We start from the raw sequence: 17264 nt of genomic DNA on the forward strand, positions 1-17264 counted from the left end.
TGAGGATCAGAAGTTACTAAGTACAAAGCACATAGCGTGCTGTCGGGGACGCAAGGAACTCTCCGAGCATTTGCTGCGTTATTCCCAGGGGCCTAGGAGGCAGGGCCACTTGCAGAGGGTGAGGGTGGGTCGTTGGAGGAGGGGGCGACGGGGGCTGGGCCACAGAAATGGGGGATTGGTGAGCAATTAGCTGGCAGTCAATTTAATGATAATATTGCCATTATTAGGGCCCAAGTGTGATGGGGCTTATTCCCTCCAACGGGAGCGCTCGCTGTGTGTAGTGGCGTTGGCAGACTCGGCTCCACAGTGGGGCTTGGTTGTTAGAGCAAGAGCTGTTAAGTTTCAAATTTAAAAATTGTAAAGATATTCATTTATTTATTTTTAGAGAAGGGAGGGAGAGAGAGAAACATGGCCATGAGAGAGAGAAATCAAGTGGCTGCCTCTCACACGCCCCTTACTGGGGGCCTGGCCCGCAACACAGGCATGTGCTCTGAGTGGGAATCGAACTTGCCCTTTGCCCTCTTCTTTCTCTTTGAACCTGTGTTGCTGAGTAGGAAACCGAAGGATGTCCCGTTACTGCCCTCCTTGGATTATGAGAAGCTGAAGAAGGATTTGATTTGGGGGAGCGACCGCTTGAAGGCTTTCTTGCTGCAGGCCCTGCGCTGGGTACGTGTCTTTCTGGTGTGCTGGTGGCTTGGGTGGTGCACCCTCGAACCCAGCTACCAGAACCCTTTCTTCCCGCTGCCTGCCGCCCCGAGAGCTGAGGTGAAAACCACTCTGACCCCTCGTCACCCGCACACCCATTTAAAAGTACATCACGATTTCCTACCAGTGGACTGGTTGGCTGCTTCCTTCGCTCCCCGATACCCCTCACTCTGTGCGGGTGGGTGTATAGTTGCGGGGTCTGCCGTTTAAGACACGTCTGCACCACGAATGTCCTCCACAGCCAGAACTCACTGCTTTCGCTTCTCCCCCTTCCAGCGTTTGACCACGTCCCATCCGGGAGAGCAGAGGGACACCGTGCTGCAAGCCTACATCAGCAGCGACCTCCTGGGCTGCCACAGCCACAGCCAGGTCGGGGAGCCGCGGGCCACCAGCAGGGCCATTGCTTGGGAGTGGTCCTGGTGGGGGGGCATTCCACTCCTCTGCACGGGTCCCTCTGGTGACCGAGTGTCGGCCTCGAGCTTCCCTTAGTGCCTTGGACCTGCTCTCCAGCCTGGGTGTGGCCCGCCTGTCACTTCTGGGCCCACGAGTCCTCAACAGGCTGGAACTGCCTGATTCAACTCTGGGGCTCTCTTCTGCCATTTTTTTCCTTTTCTCAAATTCCCGAATCTCTCCTTCACCCCCATTTCCCACACGTCCTGAAAACTCGTTATGACTTAGGACAAGCAGTGTAGGTGAGCAAGTTCAGTGTTTTTTCGTCTGGGCCTGACCTTAAAACGTGCCTCTAACAACATGTCTGTCTATACTCTGGACCAGATCGTGGGAAGAGTACGGGATTTCAGTGAGATGAACTGATTTCAGACCTCCGCCTCCCCCTCATAGGGTCAAGGGGAATGGTGAACTGCTCTGAAACCTTGGTTTTGGAGCTCGCCTGGTCTGGTCTACTTGGGGTTCTCGGAGGTGGTCGAGTGAGAACACCGCTGTGAGTGGGAAGATTGGCCGCAGCTGACACACAGCAGGGCGTGCGACGGGGAACCGGGACTCCATCAGCGCTGGTCAGGCTATGCAAGCACAGAGAAGAGTCTGGCTCACCACACCCGGGCATTTGGTACTCTGTTTAAAAACGTTTCATGGCTTCCTTTGTACTACTTGGAACACTGGAAGTGTTTTCCAAAAGTGCGTACTCTGTGTCCTAGCAAAACCGCTCCCAAGTATAACCCCAGCAGAAACCTGTCCGTCTGGGCACTGAAGATGCTCCAGAATGTGCCCGGCAGCTCTGCTCATGAGGACCAGGACCCTGGCTCAAACCCAAATGCCCGTCCCAGTGGGATGGGTGAGTTGGCTGTGACATTACTATTTGTACATTGGACACACAGAGCAATGAGAAGAAACTCACAGCATGGTGACTCTCACAGACTTAACGTTGAGTAAAAAGTCAGACAGAAAATAATACGTGGGCATGATTTCATTTATTTAAAAAAGTGTCAGGAGAGGCGCTGCCCTTGGGTTGGAGGGGGCCCGAGGGCCTCGGGGGCTCTGGAGCTGGGCTGCCTGGGTCTGGTCCGCGGTTGCCCACGTGCTCACTGGGGGAAGGCTCCCGGGCCGCACACTCTTGGTCTGCGCGGGTTTCTGTGCTGGTGTTGCACTTCAGTCAAACCCCCACCCGAACGCAGATGGTGTAGTGGCGTCTGCCCCTTGGGGCAGAGCCTCCCCTGCACCGCCCTGTAGAGTCAGCCCGGCTCAGTCTGGACCGGGGGCCTGCTCCCCCGACCCCGGCGTGCGGCTGCCCCCCAAACCCTCTCTTCACCCCGCTTCTGCTGATCACCCCGCTCCTGACCTGTTTCCAGGGCCCTACTGTTTCCTTTCTTGACTTACTCTCTCGCTGGCGGAGTCCATCCTCTGGTTAATAGGATGGGAGTGTGTTCTTTTTGACTGTGTGTGTCAGGAATCATCTTTATCCTTTGTACAGAGTTCTGGGTTGTAAAGGATTTTCCTTCAGACTTTTGAAGATTGCAGCCCACTGTTTTGGGGGTTCCATGTTGCGGTTGAAAACCTAAGGCCGATCTAATCCCTAGTCCTCTGCGTGTGGCCTGCTTCTCCCCCAGCTGCGCGTTGCCACCCAGTTAAGTGCCCCATCGCTGCTTTCACGGGGTGTATTCTGATCCGCTGCTGGGCTCTTCGCGAGCCCTTCCGCCCGACAGCGTGAGTTCTGGGCCCCTCGGCTGATGAGGCCCTCTGCCTGCTCTGCTTCCTGCAGCGGGGCCTCTCGAACTAGTTCTCTCCTCGCCTTATCTTTTCTCTCATATTTTCCATATTTTCCTTCTCGCTGCACTCTCTGGGAGATTTCCTCATCTTTATTTTACAACCATTCTGTTGAATTTTTCATTTCCTTTTTTATGGCGTTGTGTTGTTTCATGGATACAGTGAGCTTCTTCTATCTCTAAAGATATTAGTGACAGACCTTTGTTTTTAGTTTCTTATCCCTGCAGTCTTCTTTCCTCCGAGTTTGCTCCCCCCCACCCCCGCCCACCATCCTGTTGCTTTTGGCCTGTTTTGCATGTTAGGAACTTTCCTTGGGTTTCTGGTGGGCCTTGGTTATCTGTTCCTCGAGCAGGGACCAGAGAGCCGAGAGGAAGTCCTGAGTGTACAGGTAGGGCCTGTAGACAGGGTGGGGGCAGGGGGCACCTGTTAGGAGCTGCTGATTTCAGGGTCTGTGGCTCTTGGCCTTGGGCTGGTCGTTTCCCTCCAAGGAGAGTCTTCTCACCTCCCGTGGAAAGGCTGAGGATCTGGGCTCCAGTGTTCTGGGAGCCTGGAGGGGAGGAGACTGGGGGCACCCCCCCCCCCCCCAGTTTGGTGCAGAAGCCCTGCTCACCTGTGCCTGGTACCCCCCCATCCTGGGACCCTTTGGTTACTCCAACAAGAGAACACCCCGGACCTCTGGTGAGAGAAGGACGATAGTGTAGGAGCAGCTTCTTTACCAGCTAACATTCATTCATTCATTCATTCATTCATTCATTCATTCATTCCCTGTTTTTCCCACGTTCTGAGCCTTTGAAGTGAAGTAAGTGGGACCACCTCCTCATCGCCTGCACGGTGTTCTTGAGTCTGCCCGGTCTGTTCCCGTCGGCATTCCCACCGTCCAGACCGTGTTGTTACAGTTTCTCTCAGATCTTGAGAGTTCGTGTCATCCTCAAAAATCCATTCACTGTGGTTTCACTGTGGTTTCAGGGCACCAAAGTAGTTGGATCTGTCGGACTAACCTGGAAAAATATCAACAGCAAAGCAGGCGGCATCGCGGCCTATGTGTCGGTCGGTGTTCTAATGCTTTGTATAATTAATTCTTCTTTAAAACAACTTAAAATTTTCTCAACTTTATTTGACATCCAGCCTTATGGTAGTTCCATGTGTACAGCGCAGTGATTAGACGTGTATATGACTTCAGAAGTGATCACCCCGATAAGCCTAGTATCCAGCATCTACTTCTTTTCATTTAAAAGTTAGAATAACGGATATTTATCAAATCTCAGAAAAAGAATCCCTTGGCAGTCAAGATTTCCAGACGAACTGTTTGGTTTTGGTCTGTTCATCTCACCTGTGATGAAGTCGGGCGGAGGGAGAGAGCAGCGCCCGCACAGGAGCGCGTCCTCTCGCGCCCGGTGGTGACGCCCTGGCCCCCTTGTGTCCCCGCAGAGGACGGTGCTGCAGCTGCTGCAGGGCCGGAGCGACGTGGTGCGTCAGTACACGGCCCGGCTGGTCAATGCCATCGCGTCCCTGGCGGAAGGTAAGCTGCCGGCTCTTCTGCAAAGAGAAGGGCTAGGTCTCGTTCGTGCCTTTTTTCCTTAAAAACTGGTGCCCCTCCCCAAGTTTCTCAGAGATGACATGTGTTTCCTCCATTTATTCCTGTGTAATGCGTGTAAGGTTTTTTCGTGTGTGAAAATCGGATGTTGTCGTGCCGCTGTGGTTTGCGTCGGAGCGAATTCTGGCTGTTCGGTGTGTGTTCTGTGAGCCTTCCAGTTTCATTTCGTCAGCTCTCGGGTTTTGTCACTAGCACTTTTTGGGTTGCTTTCAGATATACACATGTATTTTTTACATTTTCTATAATCTTCTGCCCCAGGTAAATTCAGGTTAGTGACACAGTTAAAGCTGAGCCCAGCAAGCCTGGCACCATTTCCTCCAAAAGACTGTAACCTCTTAGGTGAAGAGGATATAAAAGCCCCAGAGAGATAACATGCCACCATAACCGAGTTCAAGTGGTTTTTCAAAGCGTCACTGTCTTCCAAAGTTTTGACTGGTTTGTGCTCTTTTGTAACTACGTCGGAAATTTGTCCATTCACTTATTTGAACGTTCCTCCATCCACTTAGCCAACAGCTATCATAGGCCAGGGTATGTGCCAGGGACCAGTTGTATAATACTGTGGACATTTCTGTGTAGACTTAGTGTCTATATCAAAGCCACAAGCCCACACCAGGCCAGTGACAATTCAAGCCATAGTGTGTAGTTCCAGTTGAGGTCCCAGCCTCTCCAGGCTGCGGGCACGTCCACAAGGAACAGGGGCTGTGGCCAGAGAGCACTGTAGGCGGCTGCCTGTCTCATAAAGACTAATGGGCTCCTCCCCACTGCTCCCCGCCCCCTTCCTCCTCAGAGATTTGACTTGGGGTTCAAGGCTTCAGGTAAATAAAGGCCGTGCCCCCGTAAGAACACAGTGATGACTTAGGACAGTGCTTTTCTATTACTAGGTGATCACTAAAACCAACTTTGCAGAAGAAAGATGTTCTAGGAAGTTTTTTCGGAACCTAAAATTACACAAACTCTACATGAGTTACATGCAAAGTTTCCATAGGAAATGGGTTTGGGGAAATGGTTTTCATAGGAAATGGTTCATAGGAAAAAGTAAAGCGCTGGGGGCGGGGAAGGTGTGTGGTTGGAGGGTGGAGGGACTGAGCAAGAAGGGAAAAGAAGTCACGGCCGTGGACGACCGTGCGGGGATTGCGGGGCAGGGAGGTCAAAGGGGGATAAATGCTAAAGGAAAAGCACAATTGAAAGAAAAGGAAGGTGGTTTTGGAGCATGACCTTAACGCCAGATCAATTCTCTCCCTCTCTCACCGGCCCGTCTCCGGTCGCCTGACTAGGTCGCCTCTACCTCGCCCAGAGCACCAAGGTGCTGCGGGTGCTGGAGGACAGGCTGAAGGGGGAGGACCAGGACGCCATCACCCGGGAGAACGTGCTGGGCGCCTTGCAGAAGTTCAGCCTCAGGTGCTGCTGCGCAGTAGGTCACGGGGGCTTCTGGGTATCCAGACTGGGATTTTTATCGGCCATGATTTTGTGTTTCTCTCCTCCCAGTGAGAGGCAGATGATGCTTTTCAGCTAACACTGAGGGCAGGTTGGTGACTTTCCAAGATAGAGCTAGAAAGCTCATCTCCAACCTGCTAGACTGTCCTCCTCTGGCTGCTACGGAGGGAGGAGGACGTTTTAAAAGAGCCAGTGTCCAGTATCATCGCCTTATGAGCACAACTGTGCCTCAGCCACTTGTGAGGTCGAGAGCTGCACCCACGAGAGGCTGGGGGAGGCACAGCTGGGCCCCCTTGCACAGCATCCACAGGTGTGGGGGTGGAGCTGCGGGCATTGGGTGTGGTACCCCCAGGACCCTGAGCTCGAGTCCCAGCATCGCACCCTCTGGTCCAGCCAGAGCCTGCTGTGACCTGGAACTGCCCCCCGAGAGAAATGTAAAACCAGACCAGACGCCCCTTCTCGAGCCAGGTCTGGTGTCTGCACAGCGCTTTCTTCTTTAATCGGCAGCTTTATTGAGGTGCGTTTCGAATACTACCAGATTCACCCATCTCAAGTGTACAAGTCAGTGATTTTTAGTATGCACAGAATTGCACAACCATCACCACAGTCCAACGTTAGAACATTCCTGTCCCCACAAAAGGAAACTTCATGCCTCCTTACAGTCAGCCCTCCTTCTGACCCCTGGCCCCAGAGGAACACCAGTCTCCTTTCTGCAGGCTTACCTGCACTGGGTATTCGATATAAGTGGAATCAGATAATGTGTGCTCTTTTGTGGCTGGCTTCTTTCACTCAGCGTAATGAGTTCGAGGGTCATCCGTGGTGTATAGCGTGTGGGTACTTTGTTCCTTAGTACAGCCTAATGGTGTCCCTGTTCCATTATGAGGAGACCGCATTCTGCTTAGCCATTCCTCAGCTGGTGGCCATCTGGGTGGCTTCCACTTTCTGGCTCCGACGCATAACGCCGCTGCGGGCATTTGCACACGGGTCTGTGTGTGGCCGTGTCCTCCTTCCTCCTGGGCAGACAGCTGGGCGTGGAATGTGCTGATGCCTCCAGCATCCAGAGTCCCTCGTGACCACCTCGCTTTCTCTTTGGCTTCATTAAAACTTTTAGTGCCTCGAGTCCTCAGCCCTTCCTGCCGGCCCGCTTCCGATCACACGTTCTTCCCGTCGAACGTGGGTGACCCGCCTGCCTGCCAAGTCACATAGTCCAAGTGTGAGTGTGTTTGGTGGGGGAAAGCGGCGGGTGTCGAGTCCCTGCGATGTGCCAGGGTCTTGCCAATGAAAATTTCTTACTCTGACTCTCTGCATTGAAGAGAGCTCGGAATAATCTCTCGTGATTACTTCCTCGGGTCAGACACACATTTCTGTTTGCTTGTAAAGATAACAGCATGATGCTGACTGGGAAAATTTTAGGGATTCAGTAGCTGTAGTGGAGTAACAGAGCTGAGGTGAGGTAAAGAAGTACTTCTGCCCAGTAATGCAGATATTTACTGCCAGTTTTTTACTTTCCTCCAAACAGTCATCGAAGCTCTCTGTTCTGGAATCGTGCTTAATGTTCTGGCAGTTTTCCGGGGTGTCTACAAAGAGTGCAGATCGGGGTTAGGCTTACCAGGACGGCGCTGTCTTTGCCGTATTTGAATAAATGCCACCACGTGCTGGTGCGAACGGTCCATGTGGCAGTTTTGCCATTACCTGTCCACCAGGAGGCGTGCAGAGGAGATGCACGGAGGTGCTTCCTCCGAGGTGTTTCGTTTTCAGAGAATTCTGGCGACTTCTGGTGATTGTTACCAGGCTTAGTCTCACCAGTTTGGAAGGCTGGCACAGTGACAAGCACTATGCATGCTGGTGAGGCACTGGGCTTTGTGAGCTGTGACACCTGGACGTGGGGTGGACGGCGGTTCTGTGTTGGTCATGTTGCCCAGGTCGTTAAATTGTCCTTGCCCCGTGGAGATCTGAGTCAAAGTGGCACCCAGCTGGGCTCTTGCTTTTCTTTTATGCTTTTCTCTCTTTTCACAGCTCCAGACACACAGCTCCAAGTGTCTAAACTCGACCATAATCCGATAGACTTTAGTAAAACCCTCTTTGTCAATGAACTATTTCTGTAGCTCTGTTTCCTGGATTAAGTAGACCAAAAGCTATCAATAAATACTTTAAATATTCAAAGTAGGAGGCTGCTTACTGCCTTATCTCTCCTTAAACTCTTAATAATATCCTGTGATTAGCCAGGCTCCTGCCAACAAAAATTTTCATATTCTAACTATGAATCGAGAAGAACTGTGAATAATCCTCCAGGGTTACTACTTCCTCAGGTGGTATAAACACTTCGTTTATGATTGTTATAAAGATAATAGCTTGGTGCTGACTGTTTGGGAAAATTGTGGAAATTCAGTAGCTGCATTCAGAGCTGAGATGAAAGGGAAAGAACTCGTCGTATTCCCAGTTGTCTGGGTCTGACCGCGAAGCACCCTCCGCGTCAGTGTCTCGCGCACGTGGCCCCCTCCGACGCGGTTTCTTGCCAGCTTGCAGTCACCCGAGCTGTCTCCTCCCAGGCGCCCGCTGCAGACAGCCATGATTCAGGACGGCCTCATCTTCTGGCTGATCGACATTCTGAAGGACCCCGATTGCCTGTCCGACTACACGCTGGAGTACTCGGTGGCTTTGCTCATGAACCTCTGCCTCCGCAGCGCAGGTCTCACTGCCCCCGTCCCCGCATGCCTGGCTCCGGTGTGGGGGAGCGGGGAGGTCCCAACCCTCCAGTCGGGGTGCCCCACGGGCCTGATGTGGCTCCCTTGTCTCTGCGATAGAAAACTGGAAACACGTAAACAGGAAGAGCGCTGTCCAACGGGGCGTCAAGCTGTGAACCCCTGAAGCCCAGGGAAGAATGGCCTTCGACAGGCCATTGGAAAGAATGTTTCACGGATACATATAAACATACACACACAGTCACACACACACATATATAATGTGGATGTAGCGCCTGCATTGAGAAGAAGTTAGTTTATGTTTTTCATCTTCATTGCATTTTTGAAAGATAGGAAGTTAAGAATTAGGGTCCTTTTTTGTCTGAAGGCAGAGAAGTGTGTTCCGAGATTGTACAGGATTACGCTGGTGGCTAAGCAGGGAGGTGAAACCATGCGCCCACCCTGAATCACCCACCTCCCCCTGGCGGGGGGTGCTCACAGGGACGTCACAAGTCGTTTATGTTCTTGATCAATAAAGGCAGTGACGTCAGCTTGTCTGCGGGTCCCGTCCCATTTATGGGTCTGCTCCCCGGGAGGAACGAAGCTTCCTCTTTTTAGAAGAGGAGCCCAGTCCGGCCTGTGGCTGGGCTGCCTGAGCGGCCCAGCCTCGGCAGGTTGCCCGGAGAAGACGCGCAAGCCTGTTTGTCAGGTGCCCCTCACCCTCGGAAGCTCTGTGGCCTGAAGCACCTGTTGTTCACTTAGTAAATGACTGTTTCCATCTTCTTTTTTAAAACTAGCCTGAGCGCAGTCCTAGCTTCAAAGTAGCCATTAGATGGTAATGGACACTTCACTCAGGGTTGTCACTGCACTCGCAGTGACTGTCAGGGTGCTGTCAGGTCGCTCCAGCTGCCGATGGTTTGGGGCACGACGGCCAAGCTTGGGGGAGGAGCAGCTCGGCTCCGTGACAGGAGGTGCTGTCACTGGGGAGCAGCTCTGTGCTCGGCCTGAGTAAAGACAGGCTCCCCCCCCCCCCCCGCTCCTGTGCACAGGAGGGTGCCGGCCTGGGCCAAGCCACTGCACCCCCCAGCACCCTTTCAGGGGATGCGAATAATCCCCACGGTGTCCCAGGAGAGGGAACCGGGGCCCAGGTTGGTTAAGTGACGCACCCAAGGCCACACGGTTCAAAAGCACAGGTGCCAAGAATTCCCGTCCCCCTAACTTGCAGCTGTGCTTCTGAGTTTAGACGTGTCACGTTTTGTTTTGTTTTGTTTTCTTAAGGGAAGAACATGTGTGCCAAGGTGGCGGGCCTCGTGCTGAGAGTTCTTTCGGATCTGCTGGGCCACGAAAACCACGAGGTACTCAGCGCTGCTCACCCCGGGCTTGGGGAGGGCTGGCCCGCGGTGCTTACTGCCCCCCCTCCTCCGTGCGTTTGCATTTGCTACTTCCAAGCTTTCATAACTTCCAAATTCTAGAACTTGGAGGCTGGAAGCCTGTCCTTGCTCCTGGCTTAGCGCACACTGCCGTCACGGGCTCGTGCTAACACATTTTTCTCCCTGTCCCCTATTTCTGATTCATTCCTCCTGCCGTGGACACTTCTCTGCTGTGTTGACTATGTCTGTGGCACGTGGGCAGCCTGCAAGCGGATTTACTGTCGTGTGTGTATTTAATGTGTATAAACAGTATTGCACTCCAGAGCCCTGGTTTCTTACTTTTTTTCCACTGCATTTTATTTTATTATTTTTTTAAGATTTTACTCATTTATCTTTACGGAGAGAGGAAGGTGGGGAGAGACAGAGAGAAACATCAGTGTGTGGTCGTCTCTTGCATGCCCCCTGCTGGGGCCCAAAGCCACGGTCCAGGCCTGGGCCCTGACTGGGAATTGAACTAGCAACTTTCAGTTTGTAGGACGACATCCAACCCACTGAGCCACGTCGGCCAGGGCTTCACTGCGTTTTTAGGATCCTTCTGTGTTGTTTTTGTATGCAGATGAGCAGCTCTCACCCCTGCAAAACAGCTCCTGTTTGCAGCCCCCCATTTTCCCTGTCCACTCCCCAGGGGCATGTATCTTGGTTGCCCCCAACTCTCTGCTGCCACACGAGTCCTCCTTGCGCAGCCCTGTACTTGCCCCCGGAGAATCTGCCAGAGTGTCCCTGGCTGCTCAGGCACTCGTCACCGCTGGCTTGCCCCACCTGTCAGTCGGTCAGTCAGAGTCCTGGAAATTGTCCCCCAGGACGGCTTCCACTGTCACTGGTGTCTGCCCCAACCCTGGTGTGGTTGGGGTTCGCTTTGCAAGGGAGTGAAGACTTGGGCTCTGAACTCTTTGTTGCGGCTGTCACTGGGACATGCAAATGGAGATGACTGTCATTTGGAGACACTCGCTGTCCTCATCAGCCAGGGTGTCTCAAGTGTGCTGTTTGATAATTGAGTTGTACAGTGTTTGAGAACTTGCAAATGACTTCTTCTTCTCCCTTTAAAGATACAGCCGTACGTGAATGGCACCCTGTACAGCATCCTCTCCATTCCATCCATTCGTGAGGAAGCACGAGCAATGGTAAGAGACGTGCCCGAGACTTCTGTGTCGGCTTCTGTCAGTGCCACGGGTCAGGAGCTGCGGCTGCGAGGGCTTCCCGGACAGGGCCCAGGGAAGGGCCTTCATATGGGGTGTGAACTCCCCGAAACTGCGCACCACATCCAGCTTTGCGGTTTCCGATGAGACTCTGGCTTCCATCTGGTTCTCAGGGGGTCCCAGCTCCTTCTGTGATTGAGAACCACAGCGCCAGGCAGTTTCCAGGAGGGTTCTTTTTGGAAAGTTGTAGACTTTTTTGTTTTTCATTTAAACGACTCATTTAGATTTGGGGTTTGGGGAACGCTTATGGATTTCATAGCAGCAGAAGCTTAGCAGGAAAATGGTGAAATGGAGAAAACCATCGCTCGAATTCACGTCCAGGACTCGTGGGGGAGTTGTGGCCGCGTGAGAATGGGTGCAGTGAGACACTCTCATCCTGCACACGCTCTGACGGCCGCCCAGTGGAACGGCAGGGCTGGCGGCCATGGGTCACACCATCCGCACTTGGTTTGTTTGCTGGGTGGTAAAGGCGTGCTTACTGTGTTTGCATTAGTGTCAGAAGTGAGCACAAGCCACAGGTGACTGGAGTCACGTTCGAGGACGACAGGCGCATCTAGATCTTATCCCCAAACCGCTGGGGTTTTGGCCTCTTTCCCTACCACACGTGAAGCCAGAGTCACGGTGTGCATGTCCGATGCTGCAGCGAAAGGGTTGAATATATTTCCAGAGGCCAGATTCGGTTTGAGACCAACAAAACATTCTTCTGCTTCGTTGTTCTTTCTTAGAAGAATTGTGAAATCTAATTGGTCACCTACATCACATCGTCGGTTACACCAGGGACAAAAACTTAAGAATGTTCTATGGGGTCAGTCAACAATGAGAACTGCCGACCGCTTTTAAGTAAAAAATCTGCTTTCTCAGTACAGAGCAGGGGAAATAGACTTGATTATGGTGTTTGTGGACATTTAGGTGGAAGAGTGGAATTGTCAGCCAAGCGGAACACAAGGAACAAAACATGTGGGCTGCAGAGGAAGAAAGCATGGAGGCCACAGGGACTCGAAAAGCGTGCAAAGCAGAGAGGAGGGAAGACCTGGGAGCAAAGGATGGAGAAGGCAGGAGGGGCCGAGACCAAGTGGGGAGGAGAGACTCGCAGTTGGAGGACCTGAGAGGATGGCTGTCAGCAATCACCCTGGGCAGGGGAAAGGGAAAGAGCGACAGAGACCGGTGTGACCACACCCAGAGGTCCCCCTCGGCTGCAGCTGGAGTCCCGGCAGGAGAGGAGAGACAGACAGTGGGGCTGGGTAAAGCTGACCTAACAAGGTACCCAGGAACCCCCAGATGTCTGGGAACTACAGTGTTGACACTCGTAAGAGTTTTCTGTTGCCGTGTAACAAGTTATCCCAAAGCTTAGTGGCATAAACACTTTTTAATTACTACTCTGTTTCTGCGGGACAGAGTGCAAGAGCGGACTAGTAGGATGGTCCTGGCCAAGAGTCTCGCATTAGTTTTTAGGCAAGACTTCAGCCAGGACAGCCAAGGCTTGAGCAGGGCAGGAGAGTACGTTTTGTAGCGTTTCTTTCTGCACAGCAGCGGGCTTCCCCAAGTGAGCGATGCCAGAGAGACAGGAAGTGAGCCGGGCGGAAGCCAAGGTGTCCTTTGTAACCCAGTCCCAGAAGTGTTATCCGGTCACTTGTATTCTGTCCTTTACACAGACCAACCCTGTATGGTGGCTGGGTGGTGGGGGGGTGGGGGGCCTCCAAAGCAGGGATTCCAGGAGGCGGGCATCCATGGGGCTGTCTTGGAGGTTGGCTGCCACCCATTTTCAAGTCACCTGCATCTAAGAAGTCATGAGGGGAATAAGGGGCTACTGATCTCTGGACATATACTAAAAATACTCCGAAAATGTACTAAAATTTTTTGTCCAAATTTTTGGACTAAAAATATGTCCAAATTTTCATTTGTCTTTTCATTATGATGTTTTGGGTTATCTGGTAGCTTCAATTATAGTTGAAAATAGGTTAATATTTTCCTTTATAGTTTCTGACATAAGTTTCTAGACAGCCTCTAAATTATTTTTTTAATACGGATTTTATCTATTTATTTTTAAAGAGAGGGGAAGGGATGGAGAAAGAGGGAGAGAAATATCCAAGTGTGGTTGCCTCTCATGCGCCCCCTACTGGAGACCTGGCCCACAACTTAGTTGTGTGCCTTGACTGGGAATTGAACCAGCGAGGCTTTGGTTCACAGGCCAGCACTCAATCCCCTGAGCCACAGTGTGCCAGGACCAGCTTCTAAGTTATTGAATTATTGACTTTAAGAAGAAAGCTTGGACCACTTAGAGATAAAAGCGTAAGTGGCGGTGGTCACCCTCTGACATTTTAACGAGCATTAAAGTCACAAGCTCTGAAGGAGCTTGTGACCGCTTAGATAAAAGCTTCCTGGATATTTGGACACACCACCTAAGTAGGTGCCTATTTAGCTCTTTATAAGACAGGCCCTTAAGGGAGGTGGTGGCCAACATCTCAAAACCCCCAAATTTCCCACTCTTCGCTCTTATCCTTGAGGAAGTTTTTAGACTGACCAAGGAATTACATTCTTTTTGCATAGAACAACGATAAAGATAACCAGACAACAAGGAAAGAAGCACCACAGCCTGGCCGCCCGCACGGCAGCTCGTGGCTCGTGGCAGTGCCGGGCGAGTGCTGGGTCTGCGGTCCGTGCACAGGCCTTCTGGGGGCAGGCGGGCCATCCACAGGAGAAAGCACTAAAGCCCCCGTATTTTCCATTTGGATGTTTTCCTCTGGCCATTGGTGTGGCGAAGAAGGGGCTCTGCCACGGAGACGCCTATTGTAACGTTTTTATTGTATAGCAGTGAGAAGCTGGAAGCAACGTGAGAGTCTGGTAACAGGAACTGCCGATGGAATTAGGGTTCTTTTGCTCAAATAGTAACAGCTATTGAGGATGATAACTAGGAAAAGCAGTGTGGAAAACTTTTATTGTGTAATGAGAGATAAAAGCTAACCATGATGTTTTAAGATCTCTGTTTTTGCAACCGTGTAAGACATTTGTGTCCTTGTGGAAAATAACAAAGAGTACATGAAAATTATGTCAGTACCGAATGCCATTAGGGCAGCCTCACGTAATGGGGGGAAAGGGGAGAAAGGTTCATGAGTGCCCTGAAGCCCACTGAAACTTGAAGAGGCTGCCGGGGGCTGGAGGGGGGCAGGTCCGATCTCTAGGGCTGCCCGCAGCCCCCTCCACAGCCTCCTGTGCCCAGGGCCGCTGTACGCCCAGGGCCAGGGCAGTGGTGGGCCACGGAGCTCTGCCCTCGCAGGTAAACCCAGCCAAATGCCTGCCCTGGACTGGAGCAGGCCGACGCCCTGTCAGGTGGGAAGGCCCCCTGCGTCTCTGGGAGAGCCACGGAGCTCGGTTAGAAGCCACCCAGCTCATGAACTCCATAGGCTCCTTCAGGGACGCACCACGGCGGCTTGTACCATGACCCCAGAGCCCACAGCTCACACCTGTGAAGCCAGAACTCTGCCTCTGCTGCCCCCAAAGGGCTGGAGGCCCCCGCCACCCACCTGTCACATCACCCACTTCCAAATCAGTCTCACGGGCTACATCGGATTGGCAGAACCTAAGGCCTGTGCCTGGGGAATTTTTAATTAAGAAATCTTCCCCCAGATGATCCCCCTAGTTACAGAGAAGAGATTTGTGATTCCACCCCACCCCCACTCCTAAGTAACAGCTGAGCTGGTGCTATATAAAAGAGAGCAAAAGAAAATAAAAAGATCTTTCAATATATGAGCAGGTGATCATTTACAAAAGTAACCCCTGGGGGCGAAGATAGAGGGGAGCCTGGACACAGTATATGTCTCACTCCGCTGGTGGGGGCAGCAAAGACATTGACATTGACTGATCTGTGGTGACCCTGACCCTTGGTCTTTTCGGGTTTATCACACTGTTTCACTAGATATATTCTTCTTCTTCTGGCTCCTACTTTGAGTGAAGATAGGAATTAGGGAAATCAGTTTAGGAAGTCGAGACTGAGGCCAGCTGTTGCCTGTTTGAGAGGATTTAGGAAGTTGTGAAGCATGAGCCAAGACCAGTCACTCACATGGAAAAGCCACTGTTAACAGCTTGGAGGGCCCATAAGTTGGCTGGGACAGAGTCTCGGGGGATCTGCAAGGCAGGGCAAACAGTGTTAGCGGGTTGATGGAGTCTCTTACATATGGCACCTGCCTCTGTGGATCTGTGAGGGGAGGGTTCAGAAAAGGGACAGTGGCCTCTGTCTGCCTGTCTGTCTGGGAGAGCCCTGTCCCCCAGCCTTTGCCTTGATGCCAAACACGTCAGATTCTCCCTGTGTGCCCACTGTGCCTTGCAAGCTGCTACCCCGGTGCTGGAGCTCAGAGAGAGTGAGTCTGAGTGAGCGAGCGGGTGGGCTCTTTAAGAGGAACTGCTCGGGGCTCCGGCAGTTTCTTCCACTGACTCAATCCCACTGGTTTTTGCAGCCAGAAGTTACCTTCCTGGAACTGGAACCCTTGGCTGGGAAGCTATGTGCAGGGCTGGGGCTCCCAAGACATCCCTCCCAATTTTTTAACTACCACACATGGATGTGGGACCAGGCCTTTCCGTGTCTCGTCCCTCTGACCAGTCTGGAGGGATGTGGTTTATTTAATTCCGTTGTTGTCAGACTTCATTCAACTCGATTTCTGATGGTTCTGAGTGATGGTTGCTGTAGAGTTTAGCTGTAATTTTGATGTGGTTTTGTGAGGAGGCAAGCCGTGTTTGCCTATGCCGCCAACTTGACTGGAAATCTGAGCAGAGGAATGTTTACTGTGCATATATAAGAAAGTGTTTGGGGAGATTAGCTGAAACTATCCCATTGAAAAGTAGTCCCCCCCCGCCCCCAAAACAGAAATGTTAACAGTTCCTCTCTCCAATGCTTTAGGGTATGGAAGACATCCTTCGCTGCTTCATCAAAGAAGGCAATGCTGAAATGACCCGCCAGATTGAGTTCATCATCAAGCAGCTCAATTCAGGTTCGTTTAATGCAAGAAACTATGATCTAAATTTCGAATCTTTCACATATGCCAGGAAGACACGTGGGCTGTCTTAGAGGGCTTGTGATATCTTGAAGTTTATTCAAGAGCCCAGGTGCACGTAGAAACAAATGTTCAGCCAGGTAATATAGGGGGCACTGTCCTCAGATCGGCAATAACAGAAGCGCTGTATAGGCTTATAGTAAAAAGAATTCAAAATCAATTACAGAAACCCTTCCGTAACTGTAAGTTCTCTATATGTCGGTCCGCCCCTCCTGATCCTTCCCCCACCTCCGGAGAGTGGCTTCTGGAGTCCTCGGGTGGATAATGAAGACAGATGCCGATCTTTCTAGCATCACTGTGGAAAATGTCTTCCTCTTTCCACGGTCATTCATTCACTCCAGAAAAATGTATGTCTCCACTGACAGCATGGGAGGGTGTGATCGCTCTATCCGCCTTCCTCTGTTACCATGACAACCCATGTTCTATAATAGGCCTATGAGGGAAGGCTTAGAGGGGACCAGGGTCAGGGGGAAACTCAGCTCATTCTGTGGAGTCCTGACACCCGCGTCCTGACTCACACGCCTGCCAGAGGCACCTGGCGCTGCCAGGGTCCCGGGGCCAAACACGCCGCTTACGTCGTTCTGCATGTCCTTCCTCAACACCCAGCCTTCCACACCTCTGAGAGTCCACGTGCACAAATCCTGTTCAGCACACAAACAAGGTAAAAAGAAAACAAATCTCTTGATCTCTACTCTGATCCCAAGTCAGCAACTTGACCGAGGCCGAGCAAAAAGGCGACACCAGCTGCCATTTCCCAGAATCCTGCAGGTGGCTCTTACGGCTCACGGTTCACAGCCTGTCTGCACAGGCAGTCTGCCACCCCAATTAAATCAGAACCCCCGGGGGCCCCAGGTGTGAAGGGTGTTCAAAGCTTCCAGACGGTTCCAGTATGCAGCCAGGGCAGCAACCCCTGCCTCGGACGGATGCAGAAATCAGGAGGCAGCTCAAGGCCCCAACCG

The 17264-nt window shown here is 52.1% G+C and overlaps 1 protein-coding gene across 5 annotated transcripts in view; it reads left to right on the forward strand.

Annotated features, from left to right (window-relative positions):
* ARMC9 (armadillo repeat containing 9) overlaps positions 1-17264 on the forward strand; it is an 83324-nt gene that overhangs the window by 34502 nt on the left and 31558 nt on the right. For 4 of the 5 annotated variants that reach the window (XR_008389673.1, XM_037152189.2, XM_053655214.1 and 1 more), the window contains exons 11-18: positions 555-666; positions 982-1074; positions 4354-4444; positions 5794-5917; positions 8503-8642; positions 9913-9989; positions 11111-11185; positions 16152-16242. Coding sequence is in view for 4 of the 5 variants with exons in the window: in XM_037152189.2 (XP_037008084.2) it covers positions 555-666; positions 982-1074; positions 4354-4444; positions 5794-5917; positions 8503-8642; positions 9913-9989; positions 11111-11185; positions 16152-16242 (803 nt within the window). In the remaining variant the exon portion in view is untranslated. Of the gene's footprint in view, positions 1-554; positions 667-981; positions 1075-4353; positions 4445-5793; positions 5931-8502; positions 8643-9912; positions 9990-11110; positions 11186-16151; positions 16243-17264 lie in introns of those variants that run through there. The other variant, XM_053655216.1, reaches the window with a different exon arrangement.

This window comes from Artibeus jamaicensis, unplaced genomic scaffold (genome assembly GCF_021234435.1).
Source record: "Artibeus jamaicensis isolate MK-2021 breed Jamaican fruit bat unplaced genomic scaffold, CSHL_Jam_final contig_944, whole genome shotgun sequence".
Classification (NCBI taxonomy): Eukaryota; Metazoa; Chordata; class Mammalia; order Chiroptera; family Phyllostomidae; genus Artibeus; species Artibeus jamaicensis.